This window comes from Furipterus horrens, unplaced genomic scaffold (genome assembly GCF_987537825.1).
Source record: "Furipterus horrens unplaced genomic scaffold, mFurHor1.1.pri manual_scaffold_11, whole genome shotgun sequence".
NCBI classification, from domain to species: Eukaryota; Metazoa; Chordata; class Mammalia; order Chiroptera; family Furipteridae; genus Furipterus; species Furipterus horrens.
In genome coordinates this window covers 24,439,763-24,464,049 of record NW_028327181.1, presented here as the reverse complement: position 1 = coordinate 24,464,049, position 24,287 = coordinate 24,439,763, and the positions used below count along the sequence as shown (strand labels likewise).

General features: G+C 42.1%; 1 protein-coding gene across 2 annotated transcripts in view; it reads right to left on the bottom strand.

Annotated features, from left to right (window-relative positions):
- Positions 1 to 24,287, bottom strand: part of BARX2 (BARX homeobox 2) — a 75,711-nt gene that overhangs the window by 21,738 nt on the left and 29,686 nt on the right. The window contains exon 1 of one of the 2 annotated variants that reach the window (XM_090290910.1): positions 20,620 to 20,933. The exons of the other annotated variant lie outside the window; for it this stretch is intronic. Coding sequence (XP_090147036.1) covers positions 20,620 to 20,653 — 34 coding nt within the window. The 5' untranslated portion in view covers positions 20,654 to 20,933. Of the gene's footprint in view, positions 1 to 20,619; positions 20,934 to 24,287 lie in introns of those variants that run through there. 2 annotated transcript variants of the gene reach the window in all.

The following is a 24,287-nucleotide window of genomic DNA, read 5'->3' as shown; positions in this document are numbered from 1 at the left end:
CAACTGGAACTCTCATACATTGCTGGGGAATGTATAAGGGTGTAGCCTCTTTGGAAAGCAGTTTGGCAGTTTCTAATAAAGTTCAACTGTATGTCACTATATTACCTAGCAATCTCTTCTCTTAGGTATTAATCCAAGAGAAAAGGAAACACAACATATATGAAAATGTTTACAGTGGTGTTATTAGTAATTAACAGACACTGGAGACAATTCAGACATCTGTCAGCTGGGGATAAATAAATAAACTGTGGTACATACATGCATTGAACTACTATTCAGGAAGAAATAGGAACGAATTATTGATCCATGTAATAGCATGGATGAATTTCTAAGGCACTATGCAGTGAAAGAAGCCAGACTCAAAAGGCTATATAATTCCGTTTGTATGACATTCAGGAAAAGGCAAAATTAGGGATGGAGAAGAGATCAGTGGTTGCCAGAGGTTAAGGACAAAGAAAAATTTTGACTATAAAAGAACTGGGGGCAGGGGGGCAGTGAACTGGTGAGACTTTCTTGTATCTGGATTCTGGTAGAGGTTATACAGCTTTATGTATCTGTCAGAACTCATGACCATACACTAAAATAGTGAATTTTTACTGAATGTAAGTTAAAACAATAGTCAAATATTTTAAACACTATTTTGTTTTATTACCAAAGTAACACAGTTTATTAATAAAGAAATGTAAAACAATTCAGAAATACATAAAGTAGAAGTCTCCCATCCCAGCTTTCACCAAAATGGTAGAAATAAACTTCAAAATTGTTCTGATGTATATAAAAACATACATATAGTAATGTGTATGCTAATCTATTGGCACTCATAGTTACAAAATGTTTTGTTTTGTTTTTTTGTAAAATGTAAACACCACTTTCTTTTTTTCTCAATGCATAGCAAACAATCCCAAAACCACATGAGGACTAGTCCAATTACTTCAATTGTCAGGTTTAAGATATAGTAAGTGCCCGAAGAAATGAGGCTGGGAATTTTTGTTCATCAGAATTCTGGGGGTCTGCTGGGGAATTTTGGTCACCAGAATTCTGAAAATCTCCTACTCTCCAGAAACGCAGACAAACTAGGAAAAGAATGACCCTTGTCCGGGGCTGTCCCCTGGGGAGGTGGTCATAACAGAAAGGCTACTGTGACGCTGCAGGATGCAGGCGTGGGTGACAGGGCAGGAGAGGCAGGGGGAGGCGAGAGCTGGGATAACGTGTGGATCAGAGAGAGGGCATGGTTTTTAGAGGCTGCCATGAGTCTGCAGCCCTGGGGAGAACGAAGGCCACTTAAGAGAATTTCTGGAATGCATTTTAAGGGGTATGCTGTGTAGAACTCATGAACATGCTTCTTTGAGAAAAGCTAAAAATCTTCATGTTTAAAGCTTTTGTGGTCAGATTTCTGTTGTCTTTGAATATAATTCTGTACATACACTGGGCCATATGGGACCCTAAAAATAGGTGGGTTATGTTATGTATATATGTGTCTTTTTCTGAACTCTGTTCTACAGAGTTCATATATGAACTTATTATTGTGAATTTCAAGGAGTTTTGTTATAGGGTAGAACAAGTCTTCCCTCTTTATACCTTTCACAAAAAATAATTCTTGACTATTGTCATTAATTTGTTTTTCCAGTTACATTTTAGAATCAACTTACTAGTCTCTCAAAAAGCAATTCCCACTTCAAATGTAATTCGTCGGCAGCCGTCCGTCTTGAGAGACGATGGTGTAGCTTCTTAAGAGTCTATCTGCACTGCCGAGAATGGCTGTGCAGTCCAACTCGGGAGTGACACGGTATCTGTCTCCTCCCGTGTTGAATCGACATCTTGTGATGACGCTGGAGTGTCCTCTCCAGTGAAGCTGAAGCTACAGAGCCTGGGCAGGGTGATATGGAGGGTCTGCTGTTGCCCATGCAGCAGACCCCCCCTCTCTTCGCAGCTGAAGGGTCCAAGGGAAAGACGGAGTCAATACAGCTTGGCTTCAGGTGCGCCGCAGGAGTTGCCGGTGTTGACTACAACGTCGAACCGCCTTAGGGACTCCGGCTCCGGATTTTCTGTCGGGGTTTACTCCCTTAGCCTTTCCCCTGAAGAGGTATGCCGCAAGGCAGCGGAGGTTTTTTGGAGTCAGAGTTTTCCTTCTCTCACCTTATAGATTAATTCAAGGGAAGATGATTATTTGGATATTTATGCAATTTGAGTCCATGAAGCTTAACTTTAATAAAAACCTTCACTTAAAGAAACAAAAGAATTCTGATGAATGACAGTGATGTAAGTCAACACCCTTCACCAAAGTGTATAGTCCCAGGACTCTTGACCCAATGTTCTGATGCAAATTGTGACAAAATTGCACTCTCTCCCACCAGCTGAGAGTACCCTCTGATGCTGGAGCACACACACAAGGCCACTGTGATGCTCATCAATGTTTGGGGGTTTTAGGAGGACCACCACTATAAACACACAGGACTGCGCTGAGGTACTGTGTGAGTTTGGGGTATGTGATACGTGTCTCTGGGGTTCAGAAGGAACAAGTATGGCTAGAGTAGGAGTCAGGGTGGGCCACGTGTGTCCGCAAAGCATTGAGTCTCCCTAAAGGCAAACCAATGGAGTGCAGAAAAGTGAGACAAAATATACATTAGCCAGCTGCCTGCTGTCTTCTCTTGTATTAATATAGGACCTGATTTCCAACAAAACAGTATTGGCCCAGAGCTTCAATTTCACAAAGCACTGGCACACCCCCATTTCATATTTGTACAGAAGTACTATGAGATAGTCCAGCCACATACTTATATTTTGACTAAAAGTGAAATTTAAGTTTTAAAAACAGGGAAAAATTTATGTCAGTGCATGCATTAGGAGGCACTTTAATTCAGTTACTGAGAAGGCAGATAATGTATAACACTATGCATTAAGTATGTCTCTCTCTTTTCATGAGAATTCTCGCTATGTGAAAATGTTGACCGAAGACAGCTGCCTGCTACCCTTGGATCCTGTACATACACTTGTGAAATTCAAGCACATTATCTGCTACTGAGAGGGAGTAATGATTGTAATAAACCAAGACATTGTTTAAGCAAACATATTTTTGGTTGACTAAAGGAGTGTAAACATGACCGCAATGAATGCATTTTCTAATGTTGTTTTTCTTCCACCAATCCCCCTGACCAATGCTTTGCTATAAGATGGCTATCACATAACCATGCATCTCCTACCCTCAGAAATAGTTCCTCACCAAGTGTTTGGCCATTTTGAGAACCTGTTTTGGATCAGAAAACCTGAGTACATTAGCGGTAGGCTGATGCCAAGCGACAAACATGCCAGGGACCTTGGGGAGACGTGGGACATTCAGGAAGCCAAAAAGCGTATTTTCCATCACGATTATTCTGAGACTGACTGTGAGCTCATGGATATAAACGTGGGCCAAACACAAGCACATCTCACTGTAAGTCCTTCCCGGCAGAAGCCAGTTCCCTCTGGCTACAGCCAGACCAGACTCCTCAAAAGTAGTTTTTGCTCCTACACATCTTCTGTGGGCTTCTCTCCCAGTCTTTCAACATACTGGGCTCCAAATGGACTCTCCACAGAGAGAGGCCAAAGGTCTGAGTGCATAAGGATCTCCAAGCCACCTGCTTGATTGATTTATGTTCCAGGAATGTGTGATTGATATATGAGGGGGGACCTCCAAAATGTGGAATTATCTCTGGAGGGTGGGCCCCTGCAGTAGAGGCTTCCCCCACTAGGTGAGCTTTCTAGGAACCCATCTGTCTCAGTGCACCAGCTGGTGTTGTTGTGAGAGGCTGTGTTTGGCTTCAGTGAATTTTTTTTTTTTTTTTTAAGATTCTTTCAATGTGTTTGCCCATTTCATGATGGGTGATTTACAAGTGCACCTGTCCATGCCGTGGTGAGTGTTCAGCAGTTCTTGAGCAAAAATGACATGACCCCCATGCCCCACTCTCCCTATTCACCCAATCTCTCCCCTAGTGACTTCTCTTTGCTTCCCTGGGTGAAAAAAATTCCTCAAAGGGAAGTGTTTTGCTGATATGGAAGAAGTGAAACAAAAAAACAGCAGAAGCACTGAAAAGCATCAAAATCAACAAGTTCAAAAACTGTTTTGAGCAGTAGAAAAAATGTCTTGATAGGTGTATTGCATCAAATGGAGAGTACTTTGAAGGTGACTGAAGTTTAAAAATGTGAGAATAAATACACAATTTTTAATAAATGAATTCTGTTTTGGTGGGACCCCCTCATACTGGCAGAAGGCTTCAGAGGGACATCCAGCACATACAGCCATGGCTACAGATGCACTCTGCTAACCTGAAAGACCGACTCGGTGGAACAACTGGGTAGCTCTGGCTGTTTCCTGGGAAAAGTCATAAAACCACACACACAGAATTATTCCCATAGGCTCACATCTCTGCAAACTGGCTGGTAATTTTGAGTAGTGGAAAGAATAGGACTTCTACCAGTGATTTGTGGGGTGTTCTTAAGCAAGTTACCAAAACTTTCTTAGTTTCAATTTTCTCTTCTAAAAGTAGGGCCAGTAATAGTTCTCCCTTGTAGGTTATTGTGAGGATTAAATGCATTAACATATTCCAAGTGCCCATTGAGCCTTAAATTGCTCTTGGTTTCCTTCCCTTTCCTCCTTTCACTTTTGTTGCCTGCCTGTGAGTGCCAAATTAAAGTGGATAAATTGTCTTATCAAGAGAGCAGACCCACTTGTGAACTACACGTTTGTATCTTCTTATCATCTGTGCATTCATGTGCAAAGCAAGATCCAGAACACCAGAATTTGCCAGTTTTTCTTTGCCGAACAGAGTCCTTCAGTTGCCCTTACAGCTGTGTACCAAGACTGACAGTAACAGGAGAGCTGAAGGAACTCTCTGGAAGGGCCAGCCTGGCCAGACATCCCCCTAGAACTATCAATCAGGACTCTAGAAACAACTGCTGTGGTGTGCAGACTTGTATAAAAATTCGCAGAACAGCTTATGAGTCCTGAAGCACCGTCGTCCCTAAGATTAGGCATTAGCAAACAGGGATGAAGTTGGTGGGACACAAGATGGACCCAAGCCAATTTTTAAAAACTGCAGGGAAGGCCTGGCAGCGTGACTCGGCTGTCTGGAGCATTGTCCCATACACCAAAAAGTTGCGGGTTCAATTCTTGGTCGGGACACATATCTAGGTTGCGGGTTTGATTCCCTGTTGGGATGCATATGGGAGGCAACCAATCGACGTCTGTCTCTCTCCCTCTCCCTTCTTTTCTCTCTAAAAACAATACATAAATCCTCAGGTGAGGATTTTTTTGAAATTGCAGGGAAATCAGATATGGGGGGTTAAAATGATCTTGCCCTGCTTTATGCGAAAAGTAGACTAAAGAAAGGCTGAGCTGTGGGTAAGTGGTAACCAGACATGAATGTCTAGTCATTGTTTGTCTATATGGATAACTTGTAAGCATGGGAAGGAAGGGGACAGAGGGAAGAAAGGAAATATAAAGGTGCCCTGAGCAGGCCATTAACTTTGCAATACACTTGTTTCTATCCCAGTAAGAGTTCATGAAATAGATGCAGTCTTCACAGCTTATGGCTTTGTAGGACTGAAGAAAAAAGAAAAATGTTTTAAGAGGCCAACTCTAAGGCTTACAAAACATCTTAGCCATTAACTGCCTCATCAAAGGAGGTGGGGTGAACATTTTGTTGAGTTCAGTATAAATGAATTAGAAACATATGGAATCAAGTTATTCCTAAATCCACAAGACTGCCATAATGTAGAGTCTGGAATAAGCATCTAATTACATAAAAATCTTAAGAAGGTTCACAAAGGTTGAAAAATAAAGAGATGAAGCCGGGAGATAACATTTGGGGGATTTGGAAAAATGGGAGTTAAAAAAAAAAAAAAAAAAAAAGCCTGGAAAATAAGCAGAGGCCCTCAGAGCAACCCAGTACACTGATTGCATCATCACCTTATCTTTTCAGTCTTGATTTTGCAAAGAGACAAGCTCCGTCTTATCATGTTCAACCTGCTATGTCATCAAACCAGCAGACGCCCACAAAACCGCCAGGCTACACCAGCAGCAGAGTGAAATCAAATAAGCCAGCCTGGCATGAGAGAGCTGTGGCCTCTCCCGTCCTGCCCAGCGTGCCATACCACCCCAATGCGGTCATCACCCACCCATAGCCCTCACCGCCGCACGTCTCCCTCCGCCGAGAACACGCCGCAAATGGCATTGTCTTCCTCCTGCGCAGGCTGCTGAATAGACGCCCACACCTGCTTTCATCCGCGCCCCGTAATCACTCGCTGACGGAAAGCTTCCCAGAACAGCTGCTGTTGCCCAGCACAAAGGCCGAATGGATGACTCACTCCTACCTGCAGGTCCCCACGGCATTTCGTCGGTGTCCTTACTCAACTTTGCTTAACTAGAATCTTGTAGCAAGAGTTAATTTGTTTACTACTTCTCACTGGATTTCAGACTTCTTTAGGACAAAAATCAAAAAGGGCATCTTTCTGGTGTTTAACTGCATGCCTTACTTGGACTGATTTGACCCGGAATCGGAAGGGGGCTGGAGTCACGGTTAGGACACCTTTGAGCTCTATGGCTTTGGTCAAACTATGCTTCCCAGCTTTGTTTTATCGTCTCTAAAATGGTAATAATAAAGCTTCTCCACAAGCTTGTTATAGGATAACAAAGGATAATAATTACGAGAAAAAATAGTTTTAAACAAGAAGAACTAGACCAAATAGGCATGAATTTTTTTAAGCACTCAAAAAGCACTAGTTTTCCAAATTTTAGAGATGCCTCTATTTACTGAGAAGTCACAAACACTTGCGCTGACCTAATGCCCCCCTTTGCCTCATATCTTGTGCTTTACAACTTCGAGTGAAGGCCCTGGTATCCCAGGGAGAGAGTCTGCACCAGGCTGACCAGGAGGGATTCCCTGGTTCAAGGTCATCATCATCAGACAGCTACTGAGCTCTGTGCTAACTGCCAGATCCAGGAAGTGAAACAGTTCCTCATCTCTGCCCACAAGAAGCTCATTATCTAATTGGGGAAGTGAGATATGAAGATAAAAGGTAAAAATGAAAAACAAAGAAGCATGTGGCCAATGCTGAGCAGCATACAAACCAGAGGAATCCAGGACAGAGAGCTGTGCTCCAGAGCAGTGATTTTCAACTTCCTCATCTCATAGCACATGGAAACTAATTACTAAAACTCCGCAGCTCATCAAAAAATATACGTTTTGCTGATCTGACAAACAATGGCTATGATTTTGACTCATTCACTCTGGATGGCTATTGTACTGACTACTGTCATTTTTTTATTTGACCATCTAAGGGAAAAGAGATCAGTGCCCTGACTAGTCAGGTATTGCATGTTTTAAAAACCCTTGTGGCACACTGGTTGAAAATTGCTGCTCTGGAGAGTCCAGTTGTGAAAGAGGAAGAGCTGGGTTATTAGGGGAAAGAAACGAATGGATTCCAGAGGCATTATCAAGAGCCACCCGCGTGTGACAGACAACTAGATTGGGGCAGGAGAGGAGGGGCAGGCATACAGAAGGCGGAGGAAAATGCTAAGACTAGCGGTGCTGAAATCAGAGCACCTCTGCCATGAGAGAATGTTGAGGGGAAAAGACAAGGCTTACAGAGGCATATTTAGTTTGAGACTGCAATCAGAGCCCCAAGGAATGATACCTCCCAGGCAGGAAGGGTCACAAGCTGGTGCCCCAGCAGAAGGGCTCTGAAATGGGGATATCAATTTACGCAGAACCAGAGATGATGGGTTCAAAGAAGAAAGACTTAAGAACAATAGAGGATGAAGGACTGGGCCTTGGGGTACATCTTCATCCATGGGGATGGAAAAGGAAATAGAACTTACAACCAAGACAGACATGGTAGCAAAAGCCAAAGAGCACAGGATCAATGAAAACAGCCAAAAAGAATTCCAAGAATGGTAAACTTCCAAGAAGGTTACTCACCAGCAAATCTTTGACAGAACTTTGGAAGCTTCTTCCCCCCTCTCTGACATTCCAGACCTATCCTCCCGGGAGAGGATTCTCTCCTTGGCAGGCTGGGAAAATGTGCATAACGTCAGGGCACTGGGCAAAGTTTCCAGAAAGAAAATCACAGGAGATTTGATTACTTTTCTGCTAGTGGCCTATGAATCCACAGGCAAGCTCTTGGTTACCTACCAGAAGAATCATCTGCCAACCTCAGAACACCTTATGCCAAAATGTGATTTTCTAAGTCCAATATAATGTCCTTCTTCTCCAGGCTGAAATATAGTCTCTATAGCATGTCTTTCATTGCAAAGAATTAGAAATGAAATGGGATAAAAGATAATAAAAATTCAATTCAAGTTAACAAATTATGGGATATCTAGTGTAGATACTATGCCAAGAACTGGGGATACATATGACAAACTGGGTCCTTGCCTGACTTACGGTCTGACCAGGATAGCAGACAGTTAAGAAGGAGGCAGTTTAGGGTGTTCTACAGAGCATTTGGCGAGAGGACTTAACCAAGTATAGGTGGTCAGGATCCCCCTGAAAAAGTGTCACTTAAGCAGAGTTTTGAAGGATGAATTTAGCTGAGATTTCAAGCAGAAACAGAGAATAATAAGGAACAGGTAAGGGTATACAAATTTGTCAAATACCAAATCTAAAAAATATGTTTAAGTGCATCAAAATCCATAGGAGTAGAGAAAATAGATTTTAAAAAGGCATTTGTGCTTTACCGAAGACTACCTAAAGAACTTCTGCTGCTGAAACTGGTTCCACTGAGTGGGGGCAGGAACAGTGGGGAGAGTTCTCTTCTGGAATAGGAAGGCAAGTCATTGAACAGGAGCCCTTGCAAACAAACCAGTGTCTGGTAAGGCCCCCAGACACAATGATCAAACATGTCCCTTTGCTGTGATTATTGGCAAATACAGGCATTTCTATCAGGATGTCTCAGTATCAGGCAATCCTATGATTTCTATGGTTAAATATCCTCTTCCTGGTATCCACTTATTTTCTGATGAAACTTTATCCTCAAAAGATATGCAGCTAATGCAATCAGGGACACAGAACTATGCTGCCAGAAGGTCTCAAACTTTGGAGGAATCTGCCCCATCGAAGAGGAGAAAAGAGAAGCTCTGTATTTGGTGGAAGAATCCTGTTAAATAGAATGAAAGAGTTCTCCCTTACTCTTTTGCTCAAGCCATTCAGAGCAAATGGCAACAGTGTATCCCCAAACTATATTGGGAAAACTATAGAGCAGGCATTAATATTTATTCATGTGTGAGCCTTGCTCCTGTAGGTCATAAGGGATAACGGTAATGAGGGAAAATAGTATAAATAATAACAATAAGATTCTGCAACACACTGTACATGAATTATATGGATCATGGGACCCAATTGGTCAACCTTTTGATTCTATTAAAACTCAGTCTGCAACATTGGCATTGATTTGCTCATTAAAATAATAATAACAATAATAATATCAACAATAACAACTCACCCTGTTGTGAGGGTCTTCGGAAGCATCCATCTCTCCAAAAGAAAAGAGGCTCAACAAGCCACTAAATCAATCTCACGTCTCTTACATTCCACCCACAATCTCAAGACAATGGATAGACAGAGGGGACAAAGGAAGAAAACCTTTGAGCACCACCACTGTCTAGACTTTGCACACACACACCATCTTTTTGACTCCTCACGAAAACTATCCAATGACTAGAGCATGTATCTGGATTCTGAACAGAATTCTGTATAATTCGTGGACATGTTCTTTTACTTAGATCATCCTGCCTTCCACAATATTAAAACACCCTTACCAGGGACTTCCTTTTTTGATATTCCAGTGTCCCAGACAGTTGAGGTACATTCATGCCTTGTTAGGACTTTCTGCTTCACCCAGGGTGTGCTAGTGAGTTATGCACTGGTATTGGCTCATATTGTACAAGAAGAGTTAATACTTATCTCAAAGCCCCTATAATATTCATGACACAGCATCCAATTCCCAAAAGAAAAAGGCAGGTAAAGAATATATGTTCTTTCTTTTTTTAAAAAAGAATTTATTTGTTTGTTTATTTATTTATTTTTAGAGAGAGGGGAAAGGAGAAAGAGAGGAGAGAAACATTGCTGTGTGGTTGCCTCTCACCCGTGCCCCCAACTGGGGACCTGATGTGCAACCCAGTCATGTGCCCTGACTGGGAATCGAACCAGCAACACTTGGCTCGCAGGCTGATGCTCAATCCACTGAGCCACAGCAGCCAGGGCCTTATATGTTTCTTCTTAAATCACATTAACTGCATAACTTTTTCCAGTAGGAAGCAAAGTGATTGAATGAAGAAAATTTAAACCTATAGAACTATAAACACCCAATAATGTATGTATATGCCCACGCACAGAAAAACCAATGAACTTCACAGATTTCTGAAAGATGAAGGAGATGCTCTGCTCTGCCTGGAAGAATGATGGCCTTATAGTTTTAATCCAAGCAAGAAAAGAGAACAGCTAATTGTGTTTCCTGGGGAACAGCTTGGGTTGAAACAACATATGACATGCAGAACTCCATCTCACACAGAAATAATGACCTTATTACAAAAAACTAAGAACCGAGCCAAGCCACACACATGGGCAAAAACTTAGATTTGTAGCCAGATGCCCAGGCGTTTTCTCATTTTCCATGAGCCATTTCTCCACTGACCATGTGAGAAGTAGAGAGGCATTTAATAGAATTTGCAGCCATTATTCCTAGGGGTGTATACCAATATTGCTCTGGGTTTCCCCTAGTTCGTTATTTTATTTTCCCAGCTGATAACACGTTAACAAGTGCTGTAGAAAAAGAATTGCAAAAATAAATACTTCTCATGAGATTCTGAGCTCAGGGTTATAGGCTCAAAAATTGTCATTCTATCAACAGAAAAAAATGTCAATAAATGGCAGTGTAAAATGTCACTAAGATTACTGCAAAGCACATATTTTTAAAATAAGTATTTATTTAAAAATTTTAGGATCTGTTGCCTACTGAATGAGGTGGATATCAAAACAAGGTTTTGAAATTTAATTAGAAAATGGAAAATTACGAAACTGTCCATGTATTAATTGACACATTTCACTTTACATGTACTATTATAAACTGAAAAAGGGCCATGGAAATTCAGGTGTTGTTATTATCTGACAGGAGACCCCTGGACCAGAGCAGCCTTTCCCAAAACATCTCCCTTCTTGCCATCAACATTACAGGACCCAATCTCCACACCACATACAACTACCAGCAGAGACTCAAAGTGGTTCTGCCATAGGCTCAAATCCCTCTGACAACTGCAACATGTATTCATCTCTACTATTCAGAGTCAGAAAGAGAAAAAAAAAAAGAAGGAGTTTTGACAAGAGGAGCTTCTACATCCCCAAACGGAAGAGCTTAAGCATGCGCCTTGCACTGTGGGCATGGGCTCCTTCATTCTGGCCAGGCCTCTGTTCCCGTGGTCCAGCCCCGCAGGCTCTCCACCCTGCTGCCCACTTGGGTCCTTTCAGTCCAGATCCTGCCTGGCCTCTCATCACGTGTGTGAGGTGGAGGGAAGAGGCTTTGCCAGGAACAGCCCCTTCCCCCTCCTGGGGAATGGAGCTGAGAATGAGTCAGGGCACTGCAGTGTCCCTCTCTGATCAGACTCTGTCCACGTAACTACACCACGCTCAGCAAAGGAGTAGCAGAAGGCGGAACTGTTCAATGTCTTTTTAAGTACAAATAAAGGCATTGGATAAATATACTCCTAGGACACTGCGAAAGCCTCCAAAAATAGCCTCAACAACAGCCACATCAAAATCTCAGTGGAAACCATCCATTCAGAGGGCAGAGGAAGAACCACAATTGGTCTTTTTACATTTTTAGGCCTATAATGAAGTTATTAGAGTCAGGGTCAGGTCGTTGTTTTTCTAAGGTAGTAATCAAATATAAGCTAAAGGTGACACCTTGTTAACCTACTCACTTACTGATAAGGGCTTCTACCTGGTCAGAGTTCAAGGGGAAATAAACAGCCTCAACATATCAACTCCATGTATAATTGATGGACTCTACAATTTCTTATTACTCTTTTTTGACCTGTAAATACTTTTTCCTTTTTAATTACAGTTGACATACAATATCAAATTAGTTTCAAATGTTCAACCCAGTGATTAGATATTATATTATTTACTAAGTGATCAACTCGATAAATCTAGTACCCATCTGACATCATACATAGTTATTACAATTGTATTGACTGTATTCCCTGTGCTACACTTTACATCCCAGTGACTACTCTGTAATTACCAATTCGTACTTCTTAATCACTTCACCTCATTCACCCACTTCCCCAACCTCCTTCGCACCTGGCAACTGTCAAAATGTTCTCTGTATCTATGAGCCTGTTTTTGTTCTGCTTGTTTGCTTGTTTTGTTTTTTAAAGTCCACATACAAGTGAAATCTTATGGCATTTGTCTTCCTCTATCTGACTTACTTCACTCAGCACAATAGGTCCATCCATATTGTTGCAGATGGTAAGATTTCATCATTTAAAGTAGTTGTTTATAGGTATGTATTTATTGTCACTTTATTATTCGTATGTTTGGGTTTGTTTTTCTTCTTCTTCTTAAAGATGACCCTTTAACATTTCTTATAATAATTGTTTGGTGGTAATGAACTTCAGTTTTTTCTTGTCTGGGAAGCTCTTTGTCTCCCCTTAGATTCTAAATGATAGTTTCTCTGGTTAGAGGAATCTTGGTTGTAGGTCTTTGCTTTTTATCACTTTAAATATGTTCTGCCAATCCCTTCTGACCTGCAAACTTTCTGTTAAGAAATCAGCTGAGAGTATTATGGGAGCTCCTTTGTAGGTAACTAAATACTTTTTTCTTGCTGCTTTTAAGATCCTCTCTTTGAGAACAACAATAAAAAAAGATGGTAAAAGTTCAATTCCCAGTCAGGGCACATTACTAGATTGCACTTCAGGTCCACAGTTGGGGGCATGAATGAGAGGCAACCACACAGTGATGTTTCTCTCCCTCTCTTTCTCCTTTCCCCTCTCTCAAAAAATAAAAAAATAAATAAATAAAGAAGCAAACAAATAAATAAACTATTTAAAAAAACAAACAAAAAAAGATGTTAAAAATAAAAAGATCCTCTCTTTGTCTTTAATCCTCTCTTTGTGTTTTAATTATGATGTGTCTTGGTGTTGTCCTCTTTGGGTTCATCTTGTTTGGAACCTTCTTTGTTTCCTGAACTTGTATTTCCTTCACCAGGTTAGGAAAGTTTTCCATCATTATTTTTTTTCATGTCGTTTTTCAATGTTTTGTTCTCTCTTCTCCTTCTGGCACCCTCATGATGTGAATGTTGGTATGCCTGAAGTAGTCCCAGAGGCTCCTTATACTATCCTCAGTTCTTGAATTCCTTTTTCTCTTTGCTGTTCTCATTGGGTATTTTCTGCTTTCTTATCTTCCAAATCTCTAATTTGATCCTCTGCTTCATCTCTTCCACTGGTGATTCCCTGTAGCGTAGTCTTCATTTCAATTAATGTATTCTTCATGCCTGACTAGTTCTTTCTGTGTTTTCTATATTTGTTTTTATGTTTCCTTTCTTTGTTGAAGTTCTCACTGAGTTCATCTACTCTTTTCCCAAGTTCATTGAGCGTCCTTATAATGAGTGCTCCAAACTCTGTATCTGGTAGATTGTTTATCTCCATTTTGTTTGGTTCTTTTTCTGGAGTCTTGCTCTGTTCTTTCATTTGGGACATGTTTCCTTGTCTCCTCATTTTGGCAGCCCCCTGTGTTTGAGTCTATGTATTAGTTAGAGCTGCTACGTCTCCCAGGCTTGATAGGGTGGCCTAATGTAGTAGGTGTCCTGTAGCATCCAATGGCACAGCCTCTTCATCACCCAATCTGGGCACTCCAGGTGTGCCCCCCACATGGGCTGCGTACACCTTTCTATTGTAGTTGAGCCTTGATTGCCATTGGCACCTCAACAGGAGAAATTTACCCTGAGGCCAACTGGCTTTGATGACTGACTGTGAACACCATAGAGGATCAGCTACACAGGAGCCTGCCCCATGAAGCAGGGCTTACTTCAGCAGGGCTCTGGTGCCCACTGAGTTCACCCCTTAAGTGTGTCACTTGTGGAGGTGGTTGGGTGGTGCTTCGATGTGATCTTAACCTGTCCCAGGAGGTTGCAGGCCAGGATCAGCCACTGCCTGTGCCTTGCCTGGGGCTACCCAGCATCAGCTACAAAGCAATCTGCATATGGCTGCTAATTGTGCTGGGCTTGAAGGTGCCCAGGAGAGACCAAGCTGTGAACAAAGGTCAGCTGCTTCTATTGCCAGGCCTAGGGCTCCTTAGCGAGAGGTATGGAGCAAGCCAAGGCCAGATGTTGCTTGTTTGAGAGACTTTGGAAAAGTCTGAAGCATGAGACAAGGCAGGCTGTGTGTATGGAAAAGCCCCTGGAAATGGCTCAGTGGGCTCACTCAGTGAGGCAGTCTCAGAGAATCACCAGAACAGGGCTAACAGTGTGGACCAGGTTGATGAAGCCTCATATATGGCACCCCCCTTCCAGCTCCGTCCATCCCTCCAGCTCTCACCCTGATGCCAGACAATCCAGTTCCTCCCTGTATGTTTCTGGTGCCTTTAAAGCTGCTGCCCCAGTGCTGGACCTCAGAGGGAGTGAGTCTGAGTAAGTCCATGCACAGGCCCTTTAAGAAGAATGCCTGGGCCTCCAGAAGCATCTGTCTCATTCAGCCACAACCCCCACTGGTTTTTGTAGCCAGAACCTATGGGAAAATTTCTTCCAGGCACTGGAACCCTGGGCTGGGGGTTTTGGTGTGGAGTTGGGACCCCTCGCTCCTCAGAGGGACCGTCACAGCTGAGATATCCCTCCCAACTTCTATCTGCCACACGTGGGTGAGGAAGCTTCCCGTTTCATGTCCTGCCCCTATGAGGCTTTGTTTTTAAATCCTTAGTTGTAGGACTTCCATTCAACTAGATCTCAGGCCGTTCGGAATGACAGTTGTTCTGTGCTTTAGTTGTAATTATGATGCGGTTGTGGGAGGATTTGAGTGCTATGTTTACTTATGTCACCATCCTGACTGCAACCCCTCTCATTAATCTTGATTGCCAAGGATCTACGCAATTATCAGTTTCACAATTCTTTGGATATTGTAGAACAAGATAATCAATCCGAAGCACAGCCAACTCATTTTTCCCAAGTAATTTCTGAAAAAGTCTCTGTTGGAGGCTGTCCAGCCAACTTCTCTGTCTTCAGCACCACTCCTCCCACTTCTCCCCTCACTAAAGTTTTCCTTAACCAGCATGCCCACCTCCACCACCAACCACACCCTGCTCTCTCCACAGCCACCCCTGAGCATCATCTCTCTGACAGGCCTGGGTAAACACCGGCATGATTCCCAAACACAGAGATGCAGTGGCAGATTCCAGAGAACCACAGTGCTAAGATTTAGAAAGCACGCTCAGCCTCCTCCTCCAGACCAAATGGAAAGCCTTGCACTTTAAGTGCTCACCTGGGGAGCCGCCAGCCCATCTAAGGCCACCCTACCCATAAAAGACAAAGATAAAACAAGAAGCAGGACGTTCCACAAAAGTCCACATCTCTAAGCTGGGTAACTGGATGGGTCTTTCTGGGTATGGATTCTAAGAAGCCTAATATGGGAGCTGAAAGCCCAGGTGACGTCAGACCCCATAATAAGTAGTCTCAAGAAAAGCATCATGGGAAGATTTAAGGAAATTAGTGGGACTTAAGTGACCCATTCACTTTAAAAACATCTAGGGTCATCTACGGGTTGAGAGAGAACTTCAAATGGCATGCTGGCATCTCTTTTGGTCAGGAGGAGGGGTGCAAAGGAAGGTCGGGGTACGGGAAGAGGAGTTCATTAAACCAAGTCTTGATGAATGCCTGGTCTACCTATCTTGGGCAATAAATCATATGTTCAATCATCGGCTTATGACTCTAAACAATTTAATTTTAAGGAAGAGCCAAAACACTTCTGACCCCAGTGCTCTGTGATCTGGGAGATGCTTTGCAAGCACCGGGTCTTCCCGGAGGAGAACAAAGATATGATGGAGGTGGTGGGAGGCGCATTCCGTATACAAGTTACAACAGATGGGCTCAGCGGAGCGACCGCTGTTGTTTATCCGAAACCTGGGGGCAGCCGTGGGAAGGACTGCTTGCTGCCTGGAATAGTTCTGAGAGCGCGTTTCCCATGACATCCTGCAGGTTTTGCTATCAATCAGTCAGTCTATCAATCAATAAGGTGAGGCTTTTCCTGATGCTTTTTTGTCTCAAAGGGGAAGGAAAGGGACTGTGAGGAGAACAAATGGCCAGCCTGGCCCCACACAATGAAGTCACAGAAAGCACCAGGGTCTGCCTCGTTAGGCAATACTAGCACACTTGAAACTTGTCATTATCATCATTAACACCATTAAACATTTATTAAGAGCCCAATTATGGGGCCTATCACAGGGAGTGAACTGAGCAAGTTACAAGGCACCAAAACAACCTTTATTTGTAAGGTTTATATGGGGGCGGGGAGGGGGAAATCATCTAATTTTTAAATTAAGAAAATTAAAATACTTAATATTAAATTAAAATTACAGTGTTAAATAAAGGTATAAATGAGCAATTTTGTCCTACTTATTATGCCTTAAATAAAAATGTTCAATGCCCTGGAGCCAAAAAAAACAAAACAAAACAATAAGCCCATTCATTAATCACTATGTCATTATTTGGGGACTGCGTTGACAGCTCTGTTGTTCACTCTAATTATTTTTGGCCTAAAGTCCTTAGCCATTGTGCAAATCATTAGTAATAATGCATTCGAATTTCTCACACTCAGCTCAAGTAGTATTTTCACATACCTAGGGTAATCAGGTGCAGGGTCTCTCTTGACTGAGCCTGTGACAATAGTCACAGTAGAGTTAAAAGCAGATGCTGATTCTCTCCCTGCTGCTGCCCACTGCTGTCCTCCCCATGGGCTCCCATGGGACTGGAAGACATGGGTATCAGCACAGCATATGGAAGCCTAGGAAAGGATCTGGGGAAGTTTCCCGTCCGAGACTTAGAGAAGATCTTCAGCGGAGAAAGATCCCCGGTTGTTAAAGAAACAAAGATCTGTACCCAGGTTCGCAGCTGCAGTCAATACCACAGAAAAGAAAGCAGGGTTATGAGAAATAAGGTTTACTGGTATGCTGAGGAATACGGGCGCTACCAGAGTCCTACATTAGAACCAAAAATCGTCCTTATGTAACTCCTTTCTCTCAGACGACTTAGATTAGCCATATAAAATGGCTTAGTCACAGGGCCTAAATTAAATAATATCCAGAACTGAAGGAATTGAAGGTCAGAGAATATTTAAAAGCCTAAGTCTAATGTAGAATTAATTTCAGAAAAATCACCAATTGCCTTTTCTTTTTTAAAAAAAATCCTCGCCCAAGGATATATTTATTGATTTTAATGCAAGAGAGAGAAACATTGATGTGAGAGAGAAACATTGATTGGATGCCCTCTGTAGGCTCCGCAAACGGGGATTGAACCTGCAAACTAGGTATGTCCCTGACCAGGAACTGAACCCACAACCTCGCAACTTTTTTTTTTTTAAGTATATGGGATGACACTCCAACCAACTGAGCCACCTGGCCAGGGCACCAATTACCTTTTTCCTAAAAGAAGAATATACCTCCTCAACTCCCAAACCTCCCTACCTTACTGTAATGTAAGGAAACTCAAACTACTGTCAAACCAAAATACCCCTGAGGTATATACTGGCCACTCCCACACCCCCTGCTATCTCTGGACGTGAAGTCCAGTCCTTCTCCTCCACAGTGCCCTACACCTGTCCCATCTTTTCCATTCCGCTGTCACTGACCTTGTTCAGCAATTCAGCCTTCGTGCCTTGACCACTGAGACATCTTTTTCACTGGTCTCCATGTTTTCAGACTTTATGGCCTTCCTTAAAAATGCTTTTTGTCCTGTCCTCCCTGCCTCCAAAACCTTCAAGGACTCCTCAGTGTCTATAAGATAGAGTTAAACTCCACAAAACGGCCATCGCAACCCCTGATAAACTGAACGGGGCCATAACTCACTTCTCCAGTCAAATACCTACTCAACCTAACCTGCTACTTACTGAATGTGCAAGGAATACACTTTGCCCCCTCCCCCACTGCCTGGCCTCCCTCCTTTGCTCACATTGGTTCTATTGATGGTGGTTATAAGCCCAGCTCAAGAGCCACACAGCCCTGGTTTTGAGTTCAGCTCCACCACTTAATAATTTACGTGACCTTTGACAAATTTCTTTAACCTCGATAAGCCTTGGTGTTTCCACCTGCCAAGCAGAGATAATAATAACACATAGCTTATACATAAATCCACTGGAAGAACTACATGAGATTATCCATGTGAAGCGCTTAGCAGGGTGCCTTGGAAGAAGTATGTCCTGTTTGCCTTTGAAATTATAAAAATAATTCTTTAAGGCAAAATTTAAATTCCATCTGCAACTAGAAATCTTTTTCCAAATATATCTAAAAATATCTCTTCAGACTCTTAGTGAACTTAAATTTCCAAACATTATTTAGCAGCAAATAACTGGGTTTTTTCCAAGGTTGCCATGTTGTTTCCCTCTCTCTAAAATAGAAGTTCATTGTTTTGTCCTCAAAGTCTCCTTCAGGGATGGGCACAGAATTAGCACTCAGTTAATAGTCCCTGACTACCTCAAGCATGAAAACACCTCCCTGTGCCAAGCTCGCCTACATATACTTTATAATGATGTGGCCTACCTTATATCATCACGTAAGTTTTCAGAATTAAATTTCAAGCTCCAATCAAGCACCGTAAGGACAAAAGTCCTGCTTTATATCTGATTATCTTCCACAGACACTCCATCCCTATAAGTCTCAATCCCAGGTATAGACTAAAATGACTTTGGGCCCTGGCTCAGTCGGTTGGAGCATCATCCCATGCACCGAAAGGTTACAGGTTTGGTTGCAGATCAAGGTGCATATGGGAGGCAATGAATTGGTGTTTCCCTCTCACACTAATTCATTCTCTCTTTCTCTCTCTCTCTCTCACATTCCCACTTCTCTCTTCCTCTCTAAAATCAATAAGTATAACCTCAGGTGAGGATTTAAGTAAAATGAAATGAAATAAAATAAAATGACCTTGGGAGCTCTTAAGATAGATGGATTCCCAAGCCCCAGACCCTGAAGCTCTCATGTGACTGGCCTAAGGCGGGCCTGGTGATTCTCCTGTGCAGCCAGGGTGGACACGTAACTCATAACCAAGTACAGACTCCAAGTCACCAAATTCTTGCTGATTTGCTGATTTGCTCATTGACACACTTATGGGCCATAATGAAGCTTGCAGTCTTCCTGTCTCTAAGTGAATAAACCCATTTCCTCTGAGCTTGGCCCTGTAGGAGCCTCATTGTGACCCTCACTATTCTCCCGATCCCACTGAGCCCAGTAGTTCCCAACCCAGTTGCAGAATTCCCACATAATTACAGCTCCCCGAGTGATCTAAAGGCCTGTTTGCTGAGCGTAACTACATCGTGTCCATATTACTCTCATTTATATCCACCGTCTGCTATTCTTTATGAATTCTTGGCTTAGCATGAGTGTCACCACAGCACAACCAGAGAGACTGTGAAATGTATTACAGACCTATTTCAAGCCTATCCACGAATGCACTTGGAAAAAATTTTGTTATAATGCAGGCTTGTCAATAACGTAACCATCATTCTGAATTCTGGATACTGATTAGACGCCCCTTCAATTACCATGAGACCATTGACCATCTCTTAGTGCTCCTGTTCCACCATATTCAATGGATATTTACATAGAAACCTTCTTCCTTAATAGCACCTGTGGTAGACAAAATCAACATGGTCTCTCCTCTCAGAGAGTTTACAATCTAGAGAGAGACAGAGAATGTAAATAACATAACAAACAAATCATACAACAAACAAGTCAACAAATACATAATCACAACTTGTGATAAGTACCATGAAAGACAGGTTGAGGTTTGGGGAGTGAGAAGGCTGAGATACATAGAGTCCCTGAAGATATTTTTTAGAAGAAATCTGAATGTTGAGGAAAAAAAAAAAAAAAACCAGCCATAGAAAGTGTTTTCCAGGTAGTGGAACAGCATATGTAAAGGACCAGAGACAGGGAAAGGCTTAACATGTTCCAAGAATAGCAAAGAGGATGTGAAGGGAGCACAGCAGGAGTTTGGAGAGACAGGCAAGGGCCAGGTCAGGCAGGGGTGGGGGGGGCCTTGAAAGACCATCTGCGTTCGGTATTGTTGAATGGCTACCTTTCAGGACATATTACAGACCTCAGTCCATGTCTTATTATTCCTTTTTCAAAAATGTTATCTGAAATTTGTCTAGAAAGTAGTAAAGGTGTTCTTATCAAATTCTCTTACGTTACATAAAAGTAATATGTTGCATGACATAAAAGAGGATTTCTTTAAAGCTTGGAATGGGCTAAAACAACATATTATAAGTACAAGAGTCCCCCACTATTCCAGTTTCACCTTCCACGGTTTCAGTCACTCACAGTGAACCATGGTCTGATTATATTAAATTGGAAATTGCAGAAATAAAAAAATTTGTAAGTTTTAAATTACATGCTGTTTTCAGTAGCGTGGTGAAATCTTGCATTATTCCACTCTGTCCCACCGAAATGTGAATCGTCTTTGTTCAGCGTCTCCACGCAGTGTACAGTCCCTGCCCATTAGTCACCAAACTGCCCTCTCAGTTATCAGGTTATCAGCTCGACTGTCTCTCGGTATGGCTGTGCTTCTGTTCAAGTCGCCCTTATTTTACTTCCCCAAAGTGCACGAGTAGCGATGCTGGCAATTCAGATATGCCGAAGAGAAGCCAGAAAGTGTTTCTTTTAAGTGAAAAGTAGAAGTTCTTGACCTAAGCCTCGGCCAGCGTGGCTCAGTTGGTTGAGCATCATCTTGCAAAGAGAAAGGCCACCGGTTTGATTCCCAGTCAGGGCTCATGCCTGGGCTGCGGGACAGGTTCCTAGTAGGGGGCGTGCGAGAGGCAACCTATTGATGGAGCGTTCTTGCATTGATGTTTATCTCCCTCTCTTTCTCCTTTCCTTCCTTTCTCTCTCAAAATAAATAAATTTAAAAAATATTTTTAAAAAGTTCTTGATTTAATAAGGAAAGAAAAATCATTGTATGCTGAGGTTGCTACAGTAAGAACAAATTTTCTATCCATGATTGTGAAGAAGAAAAAGAAATTCGAGCTAGTTTGCTGAGAGAGACACACACATTCACAGAGTTTTTAATACAACACAGTTGATCCTTGAACAATGCGGGGTTAAGGGTGCCAACTCCCACACAGTCAAAAAGCCATGTATAGCTTTTGACTCCCCCCAAACTCAGCCATCCCTAGGTGTCCATGGGAAATGGGTGCAAGGACCCTGGTGGTTACCAAAACCCACTGATGCTCATGAAATGGCGAAGGGCAATGTATACAGTTGGCACTCACACCCTTGGACTCTCCACCATGGATCAGAACAACTGTTTTGATCCACAGTTAGTTGGATCCATGGATGTGTGAAACCTGGGGATATGGAGAGGCAACTGTATATTTTTTGAAAAAAATCTGCTTCTTAGTGGATGCACACAGTTCAAACCCATGTTGTTCAAAGGTCAATTGTATGTTGTTATAACTGTTCATTTTATTATTAGCTATTGTTGTTAATCTCTTACTGTGCCTAATCTACCTACTAAATTTATCATAAGTGTGTATGTATGTATAAGAAAAACTTTATATACAGGGTTTGGGAGTACAGTCGTCCCTCACTGATCGCAGGTATTACGTTCTAGGCCCTCCCGTGAAGTGGGGACCTTACATTTATTCTACACTCTTAAACCTATGTAACTTTAAAACATATGTATACAGTACCACAAAATCCCACAATATAGCAAAAAATCTGTGATAAATAATTAAATATAATATTTTTTAAAATTCCGCGATACAGTGAGGCCGTGATAAGTGAACCGCAATATAGAGGGTCTACTGTATTTGTGGTTTCAGGCATCCACTGGAGGTCTTAGAACATATCCTTGTGGATAAGGGGGAACAACTGCATATCCTTTGATGGCTTCCAGGACAAAATCCAGTCTCTATAGCGTGGCATGCAAAGCTCTGCCCACCTGCCTTCCTCTCTCATCCAGGAACCTACTTTTCTAGTCACCATCCCTGGCCCCCCAATACTCTTATACAAGTTGGTCTGTCTGCCTGGTTCTCCTTCTTCACATATTTCATTTTTATTTGTGCTCCAAGCTTTAAAGGAGATAAGAAATCCTCCAGGAATTCTTCTCTGACCCTCTCCTGACCTTCCCCCGATTCTAAGAGAGTTAAAAGCCCTTCCTTTGTGATTGGATAACATCTTACATACATTGCTACCACTGTATCTATCGCACTATATTGGTAATCTCTGTTTACTCATGTCCTCCCCACTAGACTGACCTTGGCTCCAGGACTGCTTCTCAGTCCAGAACTGTATCTTAGAAACAGTATCTGCAGAGTGCTGAAGATTGAGTAGAGACTCAAAGTTTACTGAATGAATAAGTGAAATAAGTAGCATGGAAAACATCTGTTTTAAAAGCTGTTTGCAGAGCGGGGATGGCAGAAAGGTGGGATTTGAGTTGATCATAGTTCACAGAGAGCCAACCCATGCCGAGGCTTCATGAGTAGAAGCACCAAACACAGACTGTGCAGAGAGCATTGGGTCCAATGACTAAAACCCTCCTTAAAGTCACACTTGAGTCTGCAGGAGAGGGTGACGAGAACAGGGTACGCAGAAACAATGCTGCCTCGTGAATTGCTAACAGAACTAGCGTATGAGCTCCCAGGGGTTGAGGAGGGGTAAGAAGTTGTTCCTTCTTCACCTTTGTATCCTAGCAAATAGCATTTTACACAAAATAGCTGCAGCAGCCTGACAGCTCCTGGGAAGCAGGAACTGCACTTTCTTCACCTCATGTCTCCAGGTAGGACACCTCACAAACAATAGAGCCCAGGAATATGCAATATACGTGAGTTTTTTAGTCGGACCTGAATTTCAGTTCAGACTCTGCCACTAACAAGTTGGATAGTCCTGAAGGAATTACTTAATTTCTTTGAGCCCTGTTTTTCTAAACTGTGAAACGAGGACAAAAGTAACGATGCTGTAGGATTATTGTGAGGATTAAATGAATTTTTTTGTGATTTTTATTAATAAAGAGCTCCTTAAATGGTTGTTTAAAATAATGAGCACAAAAACAGAGAAAGAAAAATACTATGTGGTATTATTTATATGTGGAATCTAAGATTTTTTGTTTTTGTTTTTTTAAGTAGAACTCATAGAAACAGGGAGTAGAAAAGTGGTTGCCAGGGACTGGTGGAAAGGGGGCAAATAGGGAGAGGTTGGTAAAAGGGGAGCAACTTTCAGCTAAAATGCGTAAGACCTGAGGATCTAAAGGAAAACATGGTGACTCTAGCTGATAACGTTGTGTTGTGTAATTGAAACTCACTCAGAACTTGTGTTCTCACACGCGCAGAAAGGTCAATATGCGAGGTGATGAGTGTGTTAATTAACTCGATGGGGAAAATCCTTTCACAGTGTAGTATACGTATATAAGATCATTGCATTCTACACTTTAAACACTTTATAATTTTGTCAATTATACCTCAATAAAGCTGGAAAAATAATGGCACAGGGGATATTAGATGAATGCATGATTATCGTGGTTTTGTACCATCCATTAATTTTTTAAAAATTTTATATGTCCTCACCTGAAGACATTTTTTCATTGCTTTTAGAGAGAGAGAAACATAAATGGGAGAGCTAAGCATCAATAGTTACCTCCCATATGTGTCAGGACTGAGGATTGTATGTGCCCAGTTGGCAGACGGAACCCGCAACCTGGGCATGTGCCCTGACCAGGAATCAAACCTGCAACCTTTCAGTTATGGGCACTGCTCCAACCAACTGAACCACAGTGGCCAGGGTTCCTTTCTTTTTTTTTTTTTTTTTTTGAGTATTTATTTAGGAGTTAACATCTGTGAGACATTATGCTATCCTCTGTGAAAAAAATTTTTTTAAAAACCCTTTTGTTCAGGAATTCATAATCTAGTAAGGAGACAGGTAAGTATATAAGGGTTCTAGAAATTCAGTCAAAAGTATGAGAACTTCTGCCAGGAATGCGGTGGGAAGGAGATGACAGTGAGATGCACTCTGAGTAAGAGAGATTTTGAGGCAGGAGGAAGGAATGCAAGTGTTCTAGGCAGCAGG